Raw genomic sequence first — 25,714 nt, forward strand, 5'->3', positions numbered from 1 at the left:
ACCCTTGCGCGCGCGCACACGCACACACACACACACACACGGATAAAAAGACACAGTTGATTAAAAAAAATTATGTTAAGGTCAATGAGTAAATGCAACAATAATGGAGGGAAGTGTTGGGCTGTTTATTCCATGAGATGGGGGTGGGGGGTGGGGGAGGGATAAGGTTGGAAGCGGGGAAGGAGGGGGGAGGATGATGAGAAGAGCAAAGGAGCCAGCGCAGTGTATGAAATGTGACACCAAAGGAAAGCAATGTAACAAAAGTGGTATCCATAGCAACAACAACTTAATATTTCAGTCCCTCTTCAGCTGCAGCGGATTAAATATAATGACAAGATGTTCCCCCTTTGAAAAGTAACCTGTTGCCATGGAAACGCTGTAGTCTCTTGAATAAACAGGGACTGGACAGAAAGGAACTGGAGGCCTGCAAATGAATATCAAAAAGGAAGGGACTCTTCCCCCCACTGCCACCCACACCTACCCCACCCCATCCCAGGGAGCACTGGAGCCCTCTAATCCTCAGGCAGATAAGTGGGGGGTGGGGGGTGTTGGCTACGAGACAAGAAAACTGCCCTTTCTGGCTTCAAAGCAAGGTGGGAATCAACGTGGGGGTCCCGACAAGTGGGAGAGAGAAGAAAGTAAGACTGATAGGAGGGCTGAACCATTAGCTTATATTTCCCTTGCAAGAGCTCAAATAGAAACATAGGAAGCTGCCCTATACTGAGTCAGACCAATGTTCCATCTAGCTCAGCATTGTCTACACTGGCTGTCAGCAGCTCTCCGGGGTTTCAGGCAGGGCTCTTCCCCTGCCTGAAATGGAGACGTTGGGGACTGACCCCTCTGCATGCAAAGCAGTTGCTCTGCCACTGAGCTACAGCACGTCCTCCAGATCCCCACGTTGTATGGGGACATTGGGACAGGCGCCCAGCACATTAGTAAAAGGGGCAACTTCAAGCGCAGTATGTTTTAAAGGAGAAAGAAAAGAGCCTCCTGCATCTCTGACTTTGGCAATCCTATCCACTAAATCCCACCACCACCACCTGAATAATGTACAGAGTTCCTAAAACCCTTCCCAGTTTGTAGAGCTTTGGCAAACCTTTTAGCAGTTTCATGAGCATGGAGCAGCTTGCTCCTGTGTGCTGCTGGAGACTGACTCATCTCCATGGTCATGAGCAAGTGATCGCCTCCAGCCTACTCAACAAGGCTGGCAAATGGATAAAACTCTGTGTAACAGAAGCTACATAAATAACCAAAGGGCTCCCCCAAAAGCCTTGGGACTAAGCCGTTAGGCTCAGCTGGTCAATGTTAGAGAACATGCTCTATGTATGGAGGGTTTCTGGCTTCTGCCCATGGCATCTCCTGCTCAAGCAGAGCTATGGAGGCCTCAACCTGCTTGTTGTTCCTGGAACAGATGGACTAAAAGGTGGGTTCAGTACGAGGCAGCTGCCCCAAGCTCATGTCTTCCAGACGTTTTGTACAACACCACCCACGCAGGCTGGAGCTGATAGGAGTTATAGACCAAATACATAGGACACATTCACACCCTACATTTTTAAACACTATGATACCACTTTAAGCAGTCTTACGTTTCCCACAAAGAACGAGCTGCAGTTCGATAAGGGTGCTGAGAATTGTTCGGAGACCACTTTCCCTTTCCCAGGGAACTCTGGGAATTATAGCTCTGGAAGAGGAATAGGGGTCTCCTGACAACTCACAGCAACCTTAACAAACTACAGCTCCCAGGAGACAACTTTGGGGGAAGCCATGCCTGCTTGAAGTGTTACCACAGTGCTTTGACTGTAGGGTGTGAATGCGACCAAGTTGTGGAAGCCAGCCTGAATTGTCTTCCTCCTCTCCTTAATTCTTTCACACTTCCTACTGTGGATATTGCTAAATGGATTTCACTTTCAAAGATCAGCACCAAAATTCTGTATGTGCATTTGTTTTGTTTTTAAAGCTAAATGTCCCCTTCATAGCAACTTTGGGATGTAGGCTCTTTGGCTATTGCTCTTGGCGCTGAAGGCTTGGAAGGATAGGAACATAAGTTAAACTCATACTTCCATTTCACAGATTGAGATGGCTTGGGGGGGTGCACTTGCCAAAGGGCATCCTGGTCGAGGACCAAAGCCCATGTCTCTCTGATGCAGCCTGCGTTTCCTGTCTCTTGGATGCATCACAACTATTTTCTTATTTAAATGCAAAAATACGCACCATCCTTCCTTCGCAATTTAGACAGCGAGCAACTGCCTCAAGGGTGTGTGGTGATATGGAGAGGAATGAGTGAAGCCATCAGCATTGCTCCTCAAGCTTCTCTGTTCCAGGCATATACTGCTGATTATGGGATGCTGAGGGCAAAGAACAGGAAGCTGCCACCTCCATCTTGCTCTGCTCATGAGCGTCCCCTGGAGTATCTGGCTGGCCAATCACGGAGGCAGAGCAGTAGATGAGATCCTTGACCCGATCCGTATTTTTCTGTTTGGGAGCATTAGCAAAGCTAACAGACACCACCTGGCAGTGGTTTGAGTGAACTACTGGTGGTCCAAGGAGATTGTACTTCCAGCCAGCTAGGTCAAGAGGAGGGAGTGGGGTCTGAGCATCTGAAAGGTGGCTTTATCTTTTAAGGGTGAACAAGCCCTTGAGGACAGGGACAACATATGAGGAAGGGCCAGAGCTCAGAAGCAGAGTACATGTTTTGCAGGCAAAGGGCTGCAAGTTCAGCCCCTGGTGTCTCCAGAAAAGGTTGTGAAGTACTCATGCATGAAGCCTTGCAGGGCTGCTGCCAGTCAGTGTTGACAATACTGAACTAGATTGGACTAATGATCTGGCTTGATAGAAGGCAGCTTTCTATGCTCCTATATCTATCCCTTTCTATGTTCACATAACTTTCTTTCACTTGGGTTTTTGTTTGTTTTAGCATTAGCTGCTCAATCCTATTCCCTTAGCTTCTTGTTCTTTTTAACCTGCAATGGCCTCCAATAATTTCCCATTTTACAGATGGCAGAACAGAGGCTGAGAATGAGCAACATGCCCAGAGGAATGCCTGTATGCACAAAACGGAGCACTTGAAATATGACTATGGAATCAGGGCCAAAAATGCTTTCTATCTGGCCACATTTCAGCCCAACAGCTCAACTGTTCTAATAACTGGCCTACTGCCATTTATAGAATCCATTACATTGGGCCTTTCAAATATCCCCTTTTTGCTTCCTGGCACTGAATCGGAACTGATGTATGCAGCATTTGATTCTTCCAAGTAGATATGAAGCATAAATAGACACACCAGTTTAAAAGGATCCTGACCCAAATCCTGTCTTAGAATATGCTGGTGTGGTATAGAGGTTAAAGAATCAAAACTAGGACCAGGAAGAAGTCAGTTCAAATCCCTGATCAGCGACGAAGCTTCCTGGCTGACTTTGAGCTAGTCACTACAGTGGTGCCTCGCAAGACGAATGCCTCGTAAGACGAAAAACTCGCAAGACGAAAGAGTTTTTCGTTTTTTGAGTTGCTTCGCAAGACGAATTTCCCTATGGGCTTGCTTCGCAAGACGAAAACGTCTTGCAAGTTTGTTTCCTTTTTCTTAAAACCGTTAATACCCAGGGTGCATTGCTTGAAGAGGTGCAGTTGTGACTTGACTTCGAGGAGCAACTCATAGCACGCGGTGTGGTAGCCTTTTTTGAGATTTTTGAAGACTTTGGTGATTTTTGAAGCTTTTCCAAAACTTCTTTTGCAGCCATTTGGTAAGTTAAACTTTTGACCATGGGCCTGGAGGTCACAGAGGAGGACGTCAGCGAGCTGGTGGAGGAGCACGACCACGAGCTGTTCACCCAGGAGCTGGTCGAACTGCAGGCAGAGGCTGCGCAGGAGCAGGCCTCGCTGGAAGAGGAGGAAGCAACTGAGGAATGGCTGTCCTCCAAAGAACTGAGGGACATTTGCCAGAAGCGGAAAGATATGCAGGCTTTTGCACAGCAGCATCACCCTGACAAGGACCTGACACGTGACCTTGCGAACACTTTTGATACGAGGGTCATGTCGTCTTTCAGGGAGGTGCTGAAAAGGCGGATGAAGCAGCAGACCATGGACAGGTTCTTCAGCAAGAAGCAAAGAGTGGAAGAGGAACCTTCTTCGAGTTGTCCCCCAGAGTCTTAGAAAATGTATGTACAGTACTGTACACTTTGGTATTTTTAAATGCTTTTCTGTCATGTTTAGAAACTTAAATTATTGTTCCTTCAATTTTTGAAATGCTCTTTACAGTATGTGTGACTTTAAAGAGCACTTAATAAACTCTTTTTGTACCAAATTTGGCTTTGTTTGGACTTTTTTTGACCATAGGAACGCATTAATTGATTTTCAATGCATTCCTATGGGAATCCGTGCTTCGCAAGACGAAAAATTTGCAAGACGAAAAAACTCGCAGAACGAATTAATTTCGTCTTGCGAGGCACCACTGTATCACTCAGCCTCACAAGGTGAAGATAAAACAGAAGAGGATAACTGTGTGAGCCCTCCTTGCCTTGGCTACAGCTTGTGGTTAACCTTCTATCTGGGGAAAGGTTGTATCTCATTGGCAGAATATCTTGCTTTGAGGGCAGAAGGTCCCAGGTTCAATCCCCAGCATTTCCAGGTGGGGATGGGAGAGACCCCTGCCTGAAATGATGTAGAGTCGCTGCCTGTCAGTGTACTGAGCTGGACAGCTCTTCTATGTCACTAAGAGAGAGCTAAAACACAAGCCTGGGTTCAAGTGTTACACTAAGCCAGGCCATGGTTTAGCTCGGCACGGAGGCAAAATGATCAGCAAGAAGGGGAGTGGCTGCACTAAGCCATGGTTTGGCACTAAGCATTGGTTGGCTTAACGTGCCATACAAATCAAAGCAATAAAATGTTAACGTAGCAAGAAGGCAACAACTATCCAACAACAGCATGTCAAATAATCCATGAGAAGTTTTTAAAATAACTCAAGGAACCCCTCCATTTTAGGATCCTAGCTTGCTCTTGTTTCTTATACGCATTGACTAGAGTGCTATATCCAAAGGAGACAAATACAAAGTATACTAGTTGTATAACTGAAATTTTATTATTTTCTACCTATGTTATAATTACAAAGTTATAAACATTCCACATGCTTCCATGGACCAGAAACACTATCTCTCTTCTACACGAATCACCCTTTACTTGTACAACTTGTATCCAATGTTAAGTGTTACGAAGGAGCAGAGCCACTGAAATTAATAAACACATCTAACATGAGTCCATTAATTTTAATGGGTCTACTCTAAATAAAACCTAGCTGTATATAAACCCTCCTATTAGTGGTAGTGCTATCATTCTTGGAAAACTTTGATAACAATTTGTTTTATCTTTTTTTTTAAATGCCAAATGCTTGGACAATACATTTTAAACTGGTGCCAAAAAAGCTAACAAAGCAGGCACCAAGCAAACATGCCAGAAAGGCATTTGAAATTCTGGATGCTGCCACCACTGCAAAGGCCCTATCCAGAGGAGCCATGCCTCAAAGGGTGGGACACCTGACTTAGAATTAGAAGGAACAGGAGACAATATTCCCTGAGTTGAGGTGGGGAAAATATTTATCAGCTTCTGTTAAAAAGGCTTGAGATTCTGAGGAACACCAGGTATAATGCTGAAGTATGTCAAAGGTTCACAAGGATGCAACATACACAAACATGACTGGTTTCACCTCCCACTCTGTGGCAATTGCAAATATGACTTTATGTCAAAGGTTAATTGTGTCCCACAACCACTGTTGTAGTTCTGCAGGAACCCTAAAGGTTCACACCAGAGGATGAGGTGATGGCGACTAATTGAAATGGGACTCTTAAACGGATGATACAATTGCACAGAGCAGGGTCAGTCAATGTAATGCCCTCCAGCTGTTGCTGGATTCAAACTGCCATCATCCTCAGCCAGTGTGACCATGGTCAGGGATGATGGAAGCTACAGCAGCCGGAGGGCACCATGTCGGCGACTCTTGGCATAGAGGATAGACCCATTATTTACAAACATAATAGAAAGAAAATAAAATGGCTGTGAGCCACAAAAGCCGAATGGAACTCTCATGGACAGAGACAGTCCACCTTTGAATACCAGGAGCTGACTGAGCTCAAACACAAGAGGAGGAGGTGACTGTCATGCTGTGGGTGTCCAAAACATGCTGGAATAGATTGTTTCGGTCTAGTAACACAATAACCATGTTAACAGGAAAAATATGAATATTAAATGCTCCAAAATTAAATACTTTCATTCACAGTACTTCTGAAGCAAATCCAAATAACAACTGCACAAAGCCTAAATTACATAAGAGAAATTATGTTGTATAAAACTAAGTCCCACTCAAAGAAGAACCAATGAAATTAATGGACATAACATAGTCATGTCCATTTATTCCCATGGATCAACACTGGGTACTACCCACCAGCTATGAAAAATTCTAGTCCTCATGAATTTGGAACAAGCCTCCCCAACTGCCCCGTCTCCCCAGAGAAACAGCAACTGATCCAGCGCAATATTCGACTGATCTGGACCCACGTCTACCCTGAATCCATCTCGATCCTGGGAGAAAGCCAAGAATCACTCTGTGAAGATGCATGGTATGTTAAAGTCCTCCCTAATTGGGCTTGAGCAATTTTAACCTTGCCTTAAGACAGGTTTGCCACAAGGAACAGCCAGCATCACATTACCAGAGTAGGCTAAAACCATCAGATATACAGCCACAAAAATGCCATTAGCAAACAAGTTTTTAAAAGTTTTAACAGCAGGGTTGGGGAGAAGCCTCAAGTTAATTTGAGCTCATCAGGATACTGTGCAGACTTCTCTTTGAAAGTTTCTTGTGTCATTCTCCAAAACAAACAAACCAAGTCAAAGCTAAGAGAAAACACCATTAATATCCCTGAACATGATTTTAGAGATCACCTAAAAACAAATAGCAAAGCTGCTGCACACACAGAAAAACTTACAGACACGCTGGCAGACAGCAATTGGAAAATCAATGTATTGGAAACAAACAGTGATCTGCCCCGGATCACAATGTACTGTCACATCAATTCATGGTGTACATCTGTGTTTGGTTTCAGAAGCTCAAAAAAAATAAGAAAAAGGATGCCCATTGGGTTCACCCAAGCTATCCAACAGGCTCACTTTACCATTATGGTCCCAACCATTACAGAGTGTCAACAGGAGCACTTGCTCTGACCATGGTTTAATGTGCAGATTGCAAAACTGGCATGCCACCCTTTTCTGTGGAATTCAAAATGGCACAAACAAGGTTCATGCTCCCACCTAATTTCAACAAGGGTGCCTACAGATTATGCCCAGACACCAAATCACTCCAACATTCTGCTTTACTAATGCCAAAAATTGCCAATACAGAACTGGAATAGGTTTGAAAGCACGCAAATGACAGTGAGAAGGTGCAGAGTGACCCGATAGAATGACTCAGTGGAAGGACAATCTTAAGATCATGCTGTCATGGAGCCATATTGAAACACAACATGCACTGGGGGTAACAGGGGCATCAGAAAGTGGGAATTCTTAGTATGATCTCTTGCACAGTCTGTAATAGTTGGCATGTGCCCTGCTAAACAAAATTCAATATTCTGAGCTAAGGAAAGCCAAATTAGTACCCCCAGCAATGCTAAGCAGCTATTTGAGTACATTGCACACTTTATTCTGCTACTGTGGTTCAAAACTGTATTAAAATATTTCGCAGTATGTGGAATAAAGTGGTGACAGAGGAGCATTGAGGCAAAGTAGGTGGGAATGCAGAGTTGCAACAGTACAGAGAGGTATTGACTGGAGATGGTCAAGCAAGACACTGCTCAACCCAAGACCCAATTCCAGACAAGTTGAAGGTCCACTAGTTTTTCTTACCAACTTTCAGTGGGTGCTGCTCCTATACATATATTGCCATGGCAAGTTCTTGAGAGACCTACTAACTTGTATGGTTTTTCAGCGGCCAGGTCCCATACTCACCCAGAAAACATACAGTTCTGCCCATAACAGGCCAGGTCTGTCCCTTCAAAGAAGGCGCTCCTGACTAGAGAGCAGGAGGAAAATGAACAGCCATCAAAGCCAACTGTCAACTTCCCATTGAATCCTTCTGGCCTGCTCCCAACACATAAATTAACAAAATTGCATACTTCACTGAGATCAGAGGAGGCCCTTGCCAAAGACCCACCAGAACATAAATCCTTAGTTGTAGTTATTCAATAGCAGACAAGACCCTTTTAACCCTTTAACATCACATGTACTGGACTTGCTTCAGCAACCTCTACGGCAATGCAGGGATGTGGCACAGATTCCTTTATTTACAATATTCATTTCAACAGGCCACTTCAGTGGTTTTCAGTTTGTGGCCTGCAGAGCCCCCTGGGTTCTTTAAAAGCCTGCCATGTCTTCTTCCAAATGATACAGTCAGGAATGACAAAAGAAGCGTCATCCACTTCCAACTTTGCCTGCAGTGTGTGTGTGTGCGCGTTTGTGTGTGCGTGTGTGTGCATTGGGGGGGGACTTTCTAGGGCCCAGCCTCAGCTGGGGGGCAGGAGTGTCCAAAGCCCCCACAAATCTGTTATACCCACACACCACCATAGTATTCTTTTGGAATCATCTGCAAGTCAAAAAGTCATCCAGAAAATCAACATGGAAACAGCTCTCCAAGGACTGAAAACGCAACGGCCGTGGTGGCCCACCGCTGTCTTGCCCAAGTTCACGGTTATGTGGCCTTAATTCCCCGAGTTGCCCACCCTGAGCAGACATTCCTCAGGCATCCAGCCTTTCCACTGCCTTAACAGCAAAGCCACCATGTTTGGGGTTGTTGTTCTTTTTAGGAAGCAGAGTTGCTTATGGGCAGCTCCGCTTGCTGATGGGGCTTTGCAGGAAAGGAGGAGGGTCTCTTGCTCTCGTCACCTGCCTGCCAAAACAAGCAAGACTGGCTGTCAAAGCAAGTCCCGTCCCTCCTCCAAAGCAGCCAATGGCTACGGATCTATGACCCCTCCTCCTCCTCCTCCTCCCTGAACCCTTCCCCAGCACTGCCTCTGAGAGGCCCAAATATTTCCCTGCAGGCGCCACAGGCAAAAGCAGCACAGGCTGGCTCTGATACAGCAACTAGCCAAGAGACAGAGAGACAGAGAGAGATTGCAAGTGCAATTTTCAACTGCCTAAGGAGGAGGAGGAGAGAGATGGGGTAAAGAAGACAGGTTTGCATGGCTTCTACATTTGATCTTCTCCCCCCCCCCCAAAGAACATGCAATCCTGAGCACCGATTTCCATGCATTTCAATGAACGGAGACAGCTGCATCTACAAGAGATCATGCAATAATTCAGGCAAGTAAGGACTCCGCCAGAGGGGGGGAAATTGCCGAAAGCACTGTGACAGCAGGCAAAAAGGAAAAAGGAAAAACCCTGCATCACTCCCGAGGAGGCAAGGCCAGAGTGCTGTCAGCCTACCTGAAGGGGCCGAGAGGATCATCCATGGCTCTGGTGGGTGCAGCTGTTTCCCCTGACCTTGCCACTCCAAAAAAAGGAAAGGAAAAAAGAACAGAAAAGTCTGCCTGGCTTTCCCTACTCTAACTCCTCAAAATGGAGGCCCATGCAGTCTCAGATAGACCTGAGCGAGCTTCCACTGAGCTTGTGCTATGACCTAAGCCTGCACGCAGAACGCAGAAACTTCGCCCTCAGACTGACAGCACTGAGCATGTGCTGTGACCCCCCCCTCCCTCGTCCACATGACGCAATCAATCTCAGACCCTGCCGTTTCCGTAAATAAAGCCCAGCCAACAGGCACGGCGGGCTGCCGTCGCCACAGCAGCTTCAGCTTCGCCCTAGCAAGCTAGTGTGCAGGGAAGAGGGGCCTCCGCGAGGGAATCTGAGACTAGCAACACGCAGGAGAAACCAGGCAGTTCCAATGCCAGCATTTTTTCCATTTGCCGTTTGCCTGTATGCTGCTGCGTCTGTAAGCTGGAATGAACGCCGAGAGGGATGGGGGGGCTAACAGGGGGGCTTTGGGTCCAATTTCTACAGCAGCATTTTTTTAAAAAAAGAGACCGCCTAATAGAATTAAAACAAAAGGGTCAGTTTAAAGTAAAACTGTGGCATCCGTGTGCAACCCCTTAGAGACAAAGCCACTTTTGCAATATTCTACAGCACGAATAACAATACGCAGAACCCTCAGAAGAAGCTGACATTTAATTACGTGCATTTCCCAAAGCATTTTTATGTGTGTGTACACACACACACACACACACACACACACACACACACACACAGAGTCCTCAGGCCATTATTTCTATGTTCAAGTCACTATCCCCATCAATTCTTTCAAAGGGCCTTGATTCAAGTTTCTTGGTCACACTGAAATGTGACAGAATCTTGGCTGCAGCAGCGAGTGACTGATGAAAATATTCTGCTTCGTTCAAAATTAGGGTCCTGATTAATGACACCACCCATACACAAACACTACCGGCCCTAATCCCAATCCTTGGAGCTCCATGCGTTAGCTGATCTCAAAAGTGATAGCGATTTGCTCCCTTTCAAGGTAGGCAGCCTCTTCCAAGCCATCTCAGTTTCTGCATAGTGCAGCTGCTAGCAGCTAAAATATTTGCTCTGATCATAAGACGAGCCTGTTGACACCCCCACAGCCAAACTGAGTCTGGGCTGGACTTCTGGGGTGGCGCCATCGGTAATGGTGGAGTCACTCTGAATTGGAGGGACCAGCTCCGCATGAAACGGGTCTTTTCCGCTGCGGCGAAGCGGGGACCCTTCTGGAAATCACAGGCGGATGAAGCCTGTGACCGTGGGACTCGGCGGGCACCCTTAGCGCCCCCCCAACCCGCAAAGGAACCCACTAACGGGCTCCGAAGCGACGAGGGGGAAGTGGCGCGGTGCTGTGAGTCAATTGCTTTTTCTGCGGAGCGAAGCCGTATAGCCGTTACCGGAGAGCGCTGCCTTTTTCCTGGGACAATTTGGCATCTAAAATAACAACCCGTGAGTACTGAAACATTGAATAATTGGACTTGAATTAAGAACTGGCGAAATAGAAAGGAATTTGGACTTAAAATTTACCCTAATTTGGTTCTGAAATGGGAAGGTCTAAACAGGAAGTCAGCCAGAACAAAGCAAAGACAATGTAAACTAGAGCTTTGAAAATCACTTTTAAAGGATTGGCTTTCATCATTTAAAATCGCTGAACCCCCCCTTCGGCAACAGGAGAAGAAGGGGGATCTTTTTTGGGCTGTTTAAACCTGCAGAAGTGAGTTTAAAGCAAAGTAATTTTCCATCGTCCTGATCCTGGAGCGGGGTGTCAGAATTGACGTTTGAAGCTCATTGACCAGAAACAAATGTTTCTGATAGATAGTTAAGAGAAGAGAAACATAGTGATCCCATTGTTTCCTTTTGCATTTTAAAAGAACAAATATGGACAAAATAGCCTAAAAAAGAAACTTTGTTGCTATTGTTATCAAAAGAAAGAACAATTAGAAGCTTTCCCCCTAGAGGGGGACTGTGAAATTGTAACTAATTCCTGGGAGCTTGCAGCTGTCTCAGATTACAACCGTGGGAAAGGATTTGTGACCTTGCAGGACAATGTTTTCAGAAGCACTGTTGGGTGCTTTCTGCAAAATAAATGCCCTATTGGATCAGTTAAGCCAGAACACGGATTTAATGAATAATGCGGCCAGAACCCTTGAACAGGTAGTGGGAAATTATATGGAACCCACTCAGGAACTAAAACAGGAGTGTGCCATGACAGAACAACTGAAAGAAGAGGATGTTGCTGAATCTTGGGCGCCAGAGACGGAGGGAGCAGCGGCCCAGCAGGAACATAAATTTTTGGAGTTGACAAATGAACTTGGAAAAAACCAGACTTGGAAAAATAAAGTTTGGTTAGGTTTGGAAATGGGGGGCTGGATAGACCCCCCTTTACAGGGAGATTTGGACTTTTCGAGTCTGGCAATGGGCCGTCAGATGTCTGGAGCTGTGGGGGCTCTCAATTTTGGAGGGAGTCTGGAACATGTTTTTAAATACCATATGGAGTCCAGTCTGATCTATGGAAAAGGGGCTGATTTGTTGAAAAGGGTCCAAAACATTACTAAGCTGGAGTTCCCGCGAAAGAAAGGAAAATATGAAGAAGAGCTGCGGAAGGGACATGGAAGAGACTTGAGGGCCTCGGATATAAGATTACCAGGTTAATGTGCTAGATTAATAGGTTAAAAAGGACTGACAAAGCCCGGGACCAGGAGGAAGGGACGCTGGATGAAGATTGGATTGGGGTTTTTTTTCGTTTTTTTATAATTAGGGTTGTTTTATAAAATTAATGAATGTTAGAAAAATGTTGAAATGAAATTACTTGGCTCTTGTAAAAATGTCTAAAGAATTAGGTAAGAATGTTATGGTTAGGAGAAGTTGGTAAAAATAAGATTTAAGCTTTAAACTTTAAGGTTTCTATATGAGAAGATGAAAATAGATTAAGGTAATGTAATGACAGAATATTATGAATTAAGGAAAGGATTTGCTGCGATTATTATTAATCAGGATACAAGAAAAGGGAGGAGGAGGAGGTCAAAGAAAGAAGGTATTGAAAATGGGGAATCTGAGAATGATGGTTTTATTTTTTATTTTTCCTTTTCTGTCTTGTTTTTTCTTTGTGTGTGTGTAATTTTTTTTCCTAAAAAAATTCCCCTCCCCAATAAATATCATTTAAAAAACAAACCAACAAACAAACTGAGTCTGGGCTACGTCAGGGCCAGGATAGGAGTGTGGATGGTTGTGCCCAGATTCCAGAGGTGAGCTGTGCTGAGGAAGCAGAAGGCACAGTGGGAGGGAGGGAGAAAAGGCCAGCCTCCTCCCATTTATTTGTTTGTTGATCGATCAATCAATCAATCAATCAATCAATTTGCTAGCTGGCTTTAAAAAGTACTGCATTTCCCCAAGATGGCATGCAGCATCCGGTGAGATCAGGTTTTAAAACACATGCAATATTAAAGTAATAAATACTGTAATAATTCAGTAGAAAACAATAAAATAATACTATTTGTTGCTCCAGGTGATATCCAATGTTAATCAGAGTAGACCCATAGAAAGGAGTGGGCATGACTAAATTATGCACATTAAATTTCAATGGGTCTACAAGTAGCGCCTCTCACAAAAAAGAAGAGCTCCTTGTTATGCCTTTCTGCACCACACCCAAAGTCTTGCTTGTTAAGAACAATACTAGATTAGTACCACACACCTCAGCTGGTAGAGCATGAGACTCTTAAAGGGCAGCTCGTTAATATCACACTGCAGATACCATCCTATCAGGAGGTCCATCCTGCACGAGACTGGAGTCGGGCCTTTTGTGTGGTGGCACCTATCCTTTCAAACTCCCTTCCACTGCATATCAGACAGAGAGGTCATCTCTATTGTTTTTTCGGTGTCTGCTAAGGACACTCCTCTTTCATCACACCTCCTAAATGCTTTAGCCCAGTTGGTTTTTGTACTGTTGCTATTGTTTTAAGTTGTTTTAAGATTTGAAATTGTGCTCTCTCGATACACACACACAGACACACACACACACACACACAGAGGGGGGGGAGAGTTGACTCTGTGACTCCTCCAACAGGAGACATACGCTCTTACTTTATGAAAAGGAGCCATTTGCCATCATCTGTTGCACAGATTTTTGTCTCAGAAATGGCACAACCACCACCAAGTCTTCCAAAAGGCACAAATCACCGAGAGTGAGACGGTGAGTAATACAGCAGCCCTGATGTTCCCCCTCTCTTAACAAACTCTGCTCAGCAGGTTTTATGTTAAAGCAAAGATATATACAAGACTCAAACTTGCTTCCATTTTATGTTGTGGGGTCTCTTGGGAGAGCAGCGAGCTCATCAATAACACCTCTACTCAGGCAAGGAGGGATTTTCAGATCTGTGTGTGTGCGGGCACTTTCCTTTTTAGCAAAAAATCTAGTCCATTATTATAGCACAGGCTTCCTTTCTGCACCCTGGCAGGAATTTTAGTACAACATAAAGAAGAAACAAGAATCTGGCTGCTTTGGGGAGAGGAGGAGACAGCTAGATTTGCAACATGCTGAGTTATCACTCATGAGGTTCTAGCAAAACACCCAAGAAAACCCACATACAAACTTAGCACTCACATGAGCATTCACATGAGACTCTACAACTACAGAAGCTCCAGCTTCAGAAGCTCTGCCTGAAGAGGAGCTTGAAGACAATCTCTGCATGCATGCAAGCCAATGTATCAGCCACAAGAATCAATCACTTGGTATAAGCTCAATAATTCAATGTGCAACTTTCCACTTTACAAATGTGGAATGGAGGTCAAAGGAGAGCTGTACACTAAAGGACACCCACTGAGGGGCTGATATAAAAGTTCACTCTGTATCACGACTGCCACCACAGGCTATCTGAACAGTTGAGCCTCCCAAGAATATACAGGGGATAAGGTAAAGGTACCCCTGCCCGTACGGGCCAGTCTTGACAGACTCTAGGGTTGTGCGCTCATCTCACTCTATAGGCCGGGAGCCAGCGCTGTCCGCAGACACTTCCGGGTCACGTGGCCAGCGTGACAAGCTGCATCTGGCGAGCCAGCGCAGCACACGGAACGCCGTTTACCTTCCCGCTGGTAAGCAGTCCCTATTTATCTACTTGCACCCGGAGGTGCTTTCGAACTGCTAGGTTGGCAGGCACTGGGACCGAACGACAGAAGCGCACCCCGCCGCGGGGATTCGAACCGCTGACCATGCGATCGGCAAGTCCTAGGCGCTGAGGTTTTACCCACAGCGCCACCCGCGTCCCTATACAGGGGATATATATATATATATATATATATATATATATATATATATATTTGCAGATTATACAGATTCAACCGGCTGGATCATCAATGTGGCACCTTTAAAAAGATTGATGGCACCAATACATAAACCACACTGTCCTGCTGACCCAATCCTAGCCATTATTGCAGCCACCCACGGTGGGACTTGGCAACACCAGCACTGTCGAAACAAACGCCTGAATCAATTCTGAGTTCACGTCGCAGGATCACAAACACACACATATCAATGCCTTGAAGACTGAGAATGCTCTGTTAGAAATATTCAGAAATATACTATTGGGCAGCAATTAGCAGATGCTCACCCAGTTAAGAAGCTCAAGAGACTGAACTGGAATCCAGACAACTCACTGCAGTTTTGGATCCATAGCTGGATCATCAATCAATGGAATGGGGTAGGGGAGAGAGACCCACAAGATCAATAATGGAACCTGAATGTGGGTGTGTGGCCACTGGTCAGTAAGAGAGCACATGGCTTGCATGCCAAAAGGCATCTCCAAATTAAAGGATCAAAGACAACAGGATAGCAAAACACCTGCTACCAGAGTAGTCAGCACCAGGCAAGTGCCTTATAACTCTTTATAATGGGGAAAATAAACCCAGAGCATGTGCATGACCAGGCTAGCTACTGTACCAGTAAAGCACAACATTTTAAAAATATGCAGAATTATACCTACTAAGGTAAAAAGCAGAGCGCTCACCATGCCTCTGGGAGGGTAGCAAAGAACTAAACAGGAGAGCACAGCCTCTCTTGTATCCTCCACCTCAGTAAGAGACCTTGTATAGCCCTACAGAAAAGCATATGCTACGAATTCTTAGTAGATGGAAGGCAAACAACTCACCTTGTCTCTGGATTGTAGCCCAGAATGTAGAAAAAGGAATCCACCCGGGCTTTAAATTCTCTAGCAGCAAATATGTCAGAGAAATGGGAGATATTACACTTTCCCCTGCAAGACAGAAAGAGAAAAGGGGCATTAGACCAGGTTCTCTACGTGGATGACGGCTTATATAATTAAAGGAAAAAACAAGACTTCTTGTTGGTATTGATAAATGCAACTGGCCTGCTTTTTCCTCCTCTGGTGCAGTTACCACTGAACATGCAAGAGCACATGTGTCTTCTGACATACTGAACAAGCTGAATATAATCCCATATTAAGTGAAAACAATTGTGGGAAATCAGGACTGAACATATTTTCCTTCTTAAAATACTTTATCTTAGCAAGTATGATACTCGGAAGGTTTGCCTGCAGTTACTGAGACCATTTGCCTTGATTCTCAGAGATGCTTAAAATAAAAGAATATCATCATATATTTTATTAGGTTTCTAGTCCTCATGGTAGGACTCTACAACAGGAGTGGGGAACATGTGGTCCTTCTCTATATGTTGTTGGGACTACAATTCCCATCAATCCCAGTCATCATGGTCAATGGTCAGGGATGGATTTGTAGTCCAGCAAGAACTGGAGGGCCACAAATTCCCCTTTCCGGCTCTACAGCAACAGTTCTCAAACATGGGTCACTGTGAGCCTTCCAAATTCAAGAGGAGCTATTCAAGCCTGTTCAACTGAAAATCAGTTTCTAATGGTCCTTTATGTCCAAGGATGTGGAAAAGTATTTAAAAAAACAAAGTAAGAGCAGAACTTGGAATCTGCACATTAAATGGGGAGACCCTAGGTACACCAAATACAGAACTCTAAAAATAAAAAAAGGCAAAATGTGGCTGACGCCACTGAAACTCTATACAGGAACATCGGCTATTGTACCAATATCAGATACTGTCAAATTATCAATGAGCTTACTTCCAGCTATCAAGGTCTACTAGTGATGATGACTATGTTCTGCCTCCACAGTCAGAGGCAGTGATGCTTCTGGATACAGCTGCTGAAAACACAGGGAGAGTGGAGATCAGCGGCTGAGCTCAGGTCCTGTTGAAGGTTTCTCAAAGACCTCTGGTTGGCCACTGTGAGAACAGGATGCTAGAGTAGATGGACCACTGGGCTGATCCAGCAGACTCATCTTTTGTTCTTGTTATTTATTCAGCCTTATGCCTGGGAAAGCAGTGTCCCCAAGGATTTAGAAGAAGGGAGAAGATTCTGCCCATTCTCCTTCCTTGCGCTTTTTGCTTAGGAGCCCCCTCCAAGAACACCACCAGTAAATCCCAGCTCACTTTCAGCTGTTGGCTTAAAAGCCCTTAAGTGTGCGCGCGCGCGCGCGCTCTCTCTCTCTCTCTCTCTCTCTCTCACACACACACACACACACACACACCGTACATTAACCACATTTGCTCACATTAATCCCTTACTATTCATGCCTCTCATTTCTCTTGCCCAGCTAAATTTAGATTTAGATGATAAGCTCCTCTCAGCAGGATATCAGGAAGATGAATGGGTGGGTAATGGTGTAACCTAAGCTACATTCTTTTGTCCCATAGAACCAGCTGCCTCCAAGTTCTTCAATTGGGGTTTCTTCCATCAGCAACAGGCAAAAAAGACTGAGGAAGAGCATAGCCACCCAACTGCCAATCATCTGGCATCATGGTGATGAATGGGGGTGCAGTCCTGTTCTCTGCAGTGTTTGGCAGGCCATGCCGGTTCCCCTAGCTCAGCCAAACCAAGCAAGACTGCCCACTGAAGTAACATCACCTGACTGACATGTAGGCATGATTTAGGAAAAATGGCCTTGTGGGCTGAAATGAAACCTCTGGCAGGCTAAGAGGCTCCCCTGCCCTGCCCTGCAGGGACCAGGGGGACAGAATAAGAGAGGCTGCAAAGGCGGACACATTCTTCTTGATAAAGCACCACACATACAGAGAATGTATTATGACTCTTTTTTCTTGAAGACTGACCATGCAACTGTACTTATGACAAATGAGTGCAGCCACATCTGAGTACTGCAGCTGTGTAATACCTATTCATTTCAATAGGGCTTTGCTCTGGAAGGCCACATTGAGTCTCCATTCATTTCAGTGGAGCCATGAGCCATGATGGCAAAAGCATACTTCCAAGTTCAGGAGGGGTGTGACACTGAATGCCAGGTACTGGGGAGCAATAGCAGGAGATGCCCTGCTTGAGGGCTTCCCAGGAGGCACCTCACTGGCCATTGTGGGAAAGAAGATACTGGAATTCATGGACCTTTCCTCAGATTCAACAGGACTTTTCTTTTTTAAAATGAGGCTCCCAAAATTTCTCAATAAAGAAAGGCAGGTAAAATCTCTACTTACAGCATTCATTCATTTAGAAAATGTTTCTGCTAACTTTCAGTTAAAATTCACAAGGCAGCATAAACAACAAACAACAGTAAATACACAAACCCCAACAGCAATACCCATAAAAGAAAAGCAGCAACTATTAAAACAAAGCCATTAAATGCAGCAGAATGGATTAAAGCATCATCAAGACAACTTATATTACAGTGGAACCTTGGGTCGCAACCCGCAGTGTTCGCAACCCGCAGCGCCGCATCTGTGCATGTGTGGGTCGCGATTCAGCGCATGTACGAGTGCCGAAACCCAGAAGTAACCTGTTCCGGTACTTCCAGGTTTGGGGCAGTGCGCAACCCAAAATTGCGTAACCTGAAGCGTCTGTAACCCGAGGTATGACTGTACACGCTGAAATGCCAGAGTAAATAAAAAGGCCTGGCACCAATATGGCAACCATGCTGGCACCAGGTGAGCCTGACTGAGGAGGGCACCACAAACCAAAATGCTCTTTCCCTAGTCACCATGTGGCTAAAATCAGATGATGTGGTTAGATGTCCCAGAGGAGGGTCACAGGTGTTGACTGAAGATCATCACCTTTGAAGAACGCTCAGCGCAAATAAATTAAAAAGATTTTCCTCCCACTGTTATCACCCTCCTGATAATCTTGCCTGTAACTTTGCAAGAATAAGAGCCAATGACAACACAAGAGGACTGCTGTGAAAGATCCTCAGGGAAAATTACACACATACAAACCCCTTCCTGAGCATATGAGCCGACAATTAAATTTTCAAGCCCGGCACCATCAATCCAGCTCAGCTCACATTAGCTTGCGCTCTCCTCTCAGCATGCCAATTTCAGACTAAAAAGTCAGCTTCCTTGAGATATAAAAAGCACTCTGGTATTCTGGAGAAGATTACAGCGAGTGAGCGGAATTTGCCAGGTTTATCTTAGAAAACAACAGCTCTGTAATAAGTCAAATCAAAAGGTCTGCTTCCCTCCCCTACAGCAGAGGTTACAGCTGACTTGACTTGAAGGAAGCAGCTTCAGCAAAGTGGCTTTGAACAGGGAAAATGTCTCCAGATGGCTTTACTTAAAACACCATCTGAGCATTATCAGCAGGGAGATCATTCAGTTCACGTTTTGACAATATCCATGTGCTCTTCCTGCATGCCTGAAAATGAGATGCATGATGCCAACAGCATTTTCATTTGAATTCACCACAAGCATTGACTTATTCCCCAAAGATGAATGGTTAGGTCTTTACTCGTTAAACCAACAAAGGGGGGAAAGGAAGAGAGACCAGGGCAGGGATGAAGGGAAAGACAGACCACACAAGGCATGGGTCAGCAGCATCGGAGTGGCTGTCTGGCTATTGTTGAAAGCCCAAGGAACTCTCATCTTTCTCTTTCTCTCTCTTGAAAAAAAGTGAGCTCCAAGTCCTCACGGCTCTTGGAGCAAATGACAAACCTTTTGCTACATCGTGCTTTAATATGATCATCACCGCCAAACAAGTGAGTTTTCTAGACCCACAGTTTTATACAATACTTGCTTTGGGAATTTCCAAGTATACTCCCAAGGACTACTTGCCCAGACAGACCATCTTTTTAAAAAATAAAAAAGTCTCAAACTTTTTGGGGGGTTACTCAGGCTGCATAGTTGGTTGCAGGAGGCTGATAGAGAAAAAGAATAGGCAAGATAAACGGCAGAAGTTCAGAAAGATGGCAGCGAGTGCAACCTTCACTTTTGCTATGGACAGGTATAAATTTGGCTCCGGCTTCTTTTCCAGGTCAGGAGCTGTTCAAGTTTTGAAATCTCCTATGCAAGATCATTCCTCATAGAAAAGGAACAAAACTCTGGCCCTGCAATTCCTTCACATTAGCTTCTTTCCAAGTTTACTCCACAAGACTCAATAATACAGATCAGGCCCACACATCTATCAATCTTGGGGCATGGGACACAATCAAATTCCAAATAAAAATACTGCAAATAAAGAAAGTGCACTTTTGGCATTGGCCAAGATATTGCCGTAGTTTTCCATGTAACTCTCAACAACTATGTCAGACGTGAGTATTCCCAACACAGATGATCAAGATGCATGTACGCATGTGGGAAAAAGGTTTGCAGGATCAGATACATAAAGTTGGCAAATATCCATAAAACTGACCTATGCACATGTCAGATGCACAGCTAGCTTCTCTTAGTTTCCCTTCACACCTCAGTAGAATGCAGAAAAGCAAAGAGGAACCAGTGCTGTGGGCCTATCCAAATATAGCAATTTGTTTTTCAACACCATGCAACCCAAGCAGTACACAGTCAAAACAATCAAACAAACAAAAAAATCAAATAAAACCAAAGGACATAAGCAAGAACACGTGACGGGAAGAGAGAACAAAAATTAGAGGGCTAAATCCACTGAAATAAATAGATCAAGTCAATAGTGACCCAGATCTCACTCAGTAGCACCTTAGAGACCAACTAAGTTTGTTATTGGTATGAGCTTTCGTGTGCATGCACACTTCTTCAGATACCTGGTACTTCAGGTATCTGAAGAAGTGTGCATGCACACAAAAACTGATACCAATAACAAACTTAGTTGGTCTCTAAAGTGCTACTGAATGGATTTTTTTTATTTTGTTTCAACTACGGCAGACCAACACGGCTTCCTACCTGTAACCAGGTATCACTGACTGCAATAGTAACGAAGTCGTGACTAACTTGACCCATTTATTTCAGTGAGACCCAAGTTCAATTCACTTTGGCTGCAATCCGAACCACACTTACCAGGGCGTAAGCTCAATTGAATTCAATAGGACTTACTTGGATAGGATTGCACTGTTAATCACACTCCAATGCAAAATCTTTAAGTCACTGTCTAAACTACCATAGATAACAAAAATTATTAGATGTGGGCAAAGGGGGGGAGGGAGAGAGGAAGATTTCATCAGGAGGCTAGCAATATCCGCAATGAAAACATTTTTTAAAAAAATAGATGGAAAGAGATTCAGAACATTCTCCTGGTTAACATTCTTGGCCTTTCTAGAGCTTGTTACAAAGTATTCTCCGCAATGGACTCTTGACAGCTTACCTGAGGGCAGCAGCATGATAGGTGTCAACATAGTCCGAAATGAAAAGCTCTCTGTTCTTGATCACTGGGTCGGTAATAACCAGCTCACGCCCAGAATCTGTGGAAAGAAAATCACACAAGTTCAACTGTGATGCCTCAAAAATATCGACATCAGCCACTCACTCCCAGGAGCAAAGGCAACCAAAGCAGAAGTTTAGAGACACGGAAAGATATTGAGATGTAAAATACACATTTTTAGGGGGCGGGCATAGCTCAGAAGTCAAGAATTTCCCCAGCATCCCCCACCTGCAAAGGAATCCCCCCAAAAAAGAGGTTGATCACCCTTTTAGGCCCATAGGCACAACTGGATTTCTGAGCAAGTGCTATGTACACTGATGGTTACTCCCCTCCACCCACAAGACACTGGGGGGCAGGGAGAACCACATGCATGCATATTTCACTCTTCCAAGGAATCTGGTGGGGAAATCGGATCCAACAGAATTAGTCTGAGCCTTGAAAAGCCCATAGATCTGAAAGAGGAAATGGGAACGAGTGTCATTCTTCCAATTTCCATTTTCATCTCCATTGACCTCTTAACTGAGAAGAAAATAGCCACCCTCACCTCCTGGTGACCAAGGTCTGAGAGGAGAGAGAGAGAGAGAGAGAGAGAGAGAGAGAGAGAGACCTTAGAGATTTTGTGGAAACCAGAAGACAACCTCAAGGGTGCTATTGCGCCATAGGGCACCACACTGGCAATTCCTTTTCTTCTGAAAGTACACATTTCTAGCCCTCATGTGGTGAGAAAGAGCATGAAGGCAATAGGGCAGCAGTGGAGAGGGAGAGTTTTTGGAGTCAATAAGGACATCTGTCTCAACCCAAGGAGTCTCCTCTTGCCTGCCTCCTCATGTCTCAGACAATGGTCCGAAAGCACAGTGATTCTCCTAGATTGATAAAGCTAAGTAGGTCTCAACCTGATCACTGCCCATGTGGAAGACAGTCTGAGAAGCCCAATATAAGCTGGTCTGGGCTTTCCAAAGGAATGGCAGAATGCTGCTATAATGAACAGACAGACAGAAAAGAAACATCACTGGCAGCAAGGGATGCTAACCACGTCTGGAGCTCAGCTTACCATTTTCGTTATGTCGGTCCTGAACTAAATGCTGGTACACAGAATCTGGAACTTCAGACTGGCGGTAGTACCATTTGACGTTCATGAGAAGGTGGTCCCGTTTGCTCTGAAAAGGAGCAACAAAGAACAAAGTTATGGGCAGGGGCTTTGGGTTAGCCAGCCAACACACTCCCTAAGCAGATGCGCAAAGGAGCAGAAACAAGTTGCGAGGAAATGAGGTTGTCTTCCCCATCAGTACAGAGAAATCAGAAGTCAAAAGGTGCTTGAATTGATGCCTAAACAGCATCTCCCCACTTAAGGGGAAAGTGGCTTCTCAGACAATCAAGGCTTCAGAAGACTACTCTCATAAGCAGGGAACATTTGTACACACACCTGACATTACATTAGGGGCTTGTACCAAAAAAGCAGCAGCTTCCTAACCTTGCCTACACAGCTGGCACCTTCACTTAAGCTTCATTTGGTCCAGGAACTCTCGCCCTGGGAAATAACTTCCTTGTCATGCAAAGGAAGAATGTGAAAAACATTCCAAATTCAGATATTTCTGCATGAATGTTTTAAAAGCCAGCATCAAAATACCAAGTAACCATTTCACTTCAGACATTTTCTAGTTCTGTGCAGAGGTGCCTTGTTGCTATCACTGGCTTCAAGTATCATCTTGGAGAGTTTTACACTTAAGATTCTTCATTGGCTTAACACTGAGGACTACTCCCCACCTACAAAACCAAACCAAATCAAGAGTGTCTTGGGGCATCCTGAGATTTAACAAATTAAGTCACACCTTTCTATTGCTCTAGAATATGTAAAAGGAAACATAAAGCACCGTAGAGAAGTTAAGTAGGGATGGGGAACCTCCTGCTGCCCTTTGCAATCTCCCCAGATGGACAATAGAGTCTACGCGTAGAAACTGCCCAGTGTACAAAAGTAACATTCATTTTTGTTGCTCAAGCCTTAATCGGGATTCCCAAACTGTTGTCCGCGGACAATGGTCTGCAACTTGCATTCAGGCAGTCTGTTGCATTTCTCTGGATTTGTGGTTGAAGAGAGGTAATGGCAAATCCATCACTTTAAATATTCGTGTAGATTTTTGATTGTATTTTTATTGCTTCCTCTATTTCTTCTATTGTATTTTATTCCGTTTCAATTTAAATTTAGTAAAATGCAGCATATAAGAAATAAAAATCAAACAGCCTCTAACACAGCATGTTACAATTAGTATAACAGGTAGAAAGATAATTAAGTAGTTTGCCAAGACACTTAGCCAATTTTCAAGTGATCCTTTGGAGGGGGGGCTGATTTTGAGAACCACTGACTTAGATAAAACTCCATGTGCAATACCACAAAACATCCAGCCAGTGGCAGCATTGTGTCAAGTAAGACTCCTAGAGCGTGGCTGAAGCACATGTACCTGGTATCCTGTCCTTTAAAAGCAGTTCAAACCGCAAAAAAAGAAAAGGAAAAAACGTTTGCTGCACAAGCTTGAGAAATAAATCAGCACTTCAAAGGTTTAAGCAAACATGAAGATAACTGCAGTCAAAGCAGAGCGCTTGGGAGGGACTGTAGCTCAGTGGCAGAACACCTGCTCTGCAGGCAGAAGGCTTCAATCCCTCTGTTTAAAAGGATGTCAACTAGCCCTGCTGGGGAAAACCTTTGCCTGACAGGCTGCAGAGCCAGTGTCAATGAAAATAGGCTGGGAGTGGATGGACCAATAATCACATTAAGTGGGAGGGACTACAGATCAGTGCAGTGGTGGCTTGAGCGGGGTGCAAGACAGGGAGCCCGATGATAGGTGGAGCCAGAGGCAAGGACAGGTGGGGGCAGCTAGTTCTATTTTTTGTCTCCCACCTCCTCCCTGCTGGAGGAGGGAAACACCAGAGACTCCGGAGAAGGAAACTGACAGGCAGCCTTGTAAGTAAGAAGACAGGCAGATGAGGGCTGGCTGGAAGCAGACTGAGGTTGGTGAGGCAGCGCCACTTTCACCCCAATGGACCAGCCACAGCTGAATCAGCGGCTGGGCATGTGCTCTGTATGCCGAAAGTTCCCAAATTCAGGGTTGCCTCCAATCTTAGTCCAACTTGGGAGTTGAAATAAATGGGCATGGCCAACCGAATGCAACCCTGTACAGTGGAACCTCAGTTTTCGAGCGTCTCAGAAGCTGAACGTTTCGGAAGCTAAACACCGAAAACCCGGAAGTAATTGCTTCCATTTTTGAATGTGCCTCAGAAGTCGAATGGCTTCCACTGCGTGGTTTTCTTTTTTTCTCAATGGATTTTGCCAACCGCCCATTGCTGCTCGGTTTTCGAACATTTTGGAAGTCGAACGGTCTTCCGGAACAGATTATGTTTGAAAACTGAGGCTCAGTTGCAAACCTGAGTCCCCCAGAATGCAACCCTCAGGCCATTCCTAGAGCCTCTGCACAGAGACTCATCTGCAGATCCCAAGGCATAGGCAGCTGTATAGGAGACAAGTAGTTATTTGCAGATATTTGGTGCCCAAGCTGTTAAGCACTTTAAACTTAAGCACCCTGAACACAATCTACAACCAAGGGCAGCCGGCAATACTTTAATAGTATGACCTGGCAATTGCCAACTCATGGGTACTCCTGCCACCAAAGCCACTTGGGCCTCTAGTGATAACCAGCACAACATTTAAACTACATAACAGTGCCTTCAGGGGGAGTGCAACCCTGTCCAGAATAGGCTATTGCGCTACACTGGATCTTACAAGAGAGCCTAAAGTGAGAAGGGCCACAGGACAATGGTAGAGCATCTGGCTTTGTATGCAGAAGGCCCTCAGAATCTCTGAGTACAGCTGCGGGAAGAGGACCCCATCTGAAATTCAGTGTAGACAATACTGAGCTAGATAGGTACAATGCTGGTCAAAAAGACTTTCATGTTGCCACAACACACACAGACTCAAGACCCACAAAGGCCCATGATACAAAAATTGTGTGTGCTCATTTATATCTATAGACCCAAAATTTAGGTCACTGAAGAAACGAAGATGGCAGGTGCCTGGGACACCATGTTCTGCAACATGCCCAGGAGTTATGTAAACCAGACATGAGGAACTTTTGGCCCTCCAGACGTTGCTGAACAAAAATTCCTATGAGTTCTATCAAGCATAGCCCACGGCCAGGAATCATGCGAGTTGTAATTCAGCAACATCTGGAGAACCAAAGATTCCCTACACCCGCTGTAAACAAAGGAAAACATTAAAAGAGGTGGCTGGGCAGGTGATTCAGGGTCCAGCATGAAATATCTGGGACCCCACAACCACAAGTTATCCACTAGCAATATCCCTGGGTTGCAGTTTCAGTATTTGCGAATCTCTACCTACAATGTTTGTATGCAAACATCTGTGAACATGAATACAATAGATTTCAAAACACATGGGCCCTTGCTGGCAATTTTGGGGAAGATGAAAAAGGAAAAGTGCTGTTACCCCTCTCCAAGCAAAACCCCTGTTTGATGTAAGGCCCAGT

The 25,714-nt window shown here is 44.9% G+C and overlaps 1 protein-coding gene across 13 annotated transcripts in view; it reads right to left on the bottom strand.

The window, feature by feature from the left end:
- RERE (arginine-glutamic acid dipeptide repeats) overlaps positions 1-25,714 on the bottom strand; it is a 345,593-nt gene that overhangs the window by 136,493 nt on the left and 183,386 nt on the right. For 12 of the 13 annotated variants that reach the window (XM_053400835.1, XM_053400844.1, XM_053400843.1 and 9 more), the window contains 3 exons: positions 22,234-22,339; positions 21,126-21,222; positions 15,684-15,788 (listed from right to left, as the gene is read on the bottom strand). In XM_053400835.1, coding sequence (XP_053256810.1) covers positions 15,684-15,788; positions 21,126-21,222; positions 22,234-22,339 — 308 coding nt within the window. Of the gene's footprint in view, positions 1-9,456; positions 9,687-15,683; positions 15,789-21,125; positions 21,223-22,233; positions 22,340-25,714 lie in introns of those variants that run through there. The other variant, XM_053400845.1, reaches the window with a different exon arrangement.

The sequence above is a fragment of the Podarcis raffonei genome, chromosome 8, assembly GCF_027172205.1.
Source record: "Podarcis raffonei isolate rPodRaf1 chromosome 8, rPodRaf1.pri, whole genome shotgun sequence".
NCBI classification, from domain to species: Eukaryota; Metazoa; Chordata; class Lepidosauria; order Squamata; family Lacertidae; genus Podarcis; species Podarcis raffonei.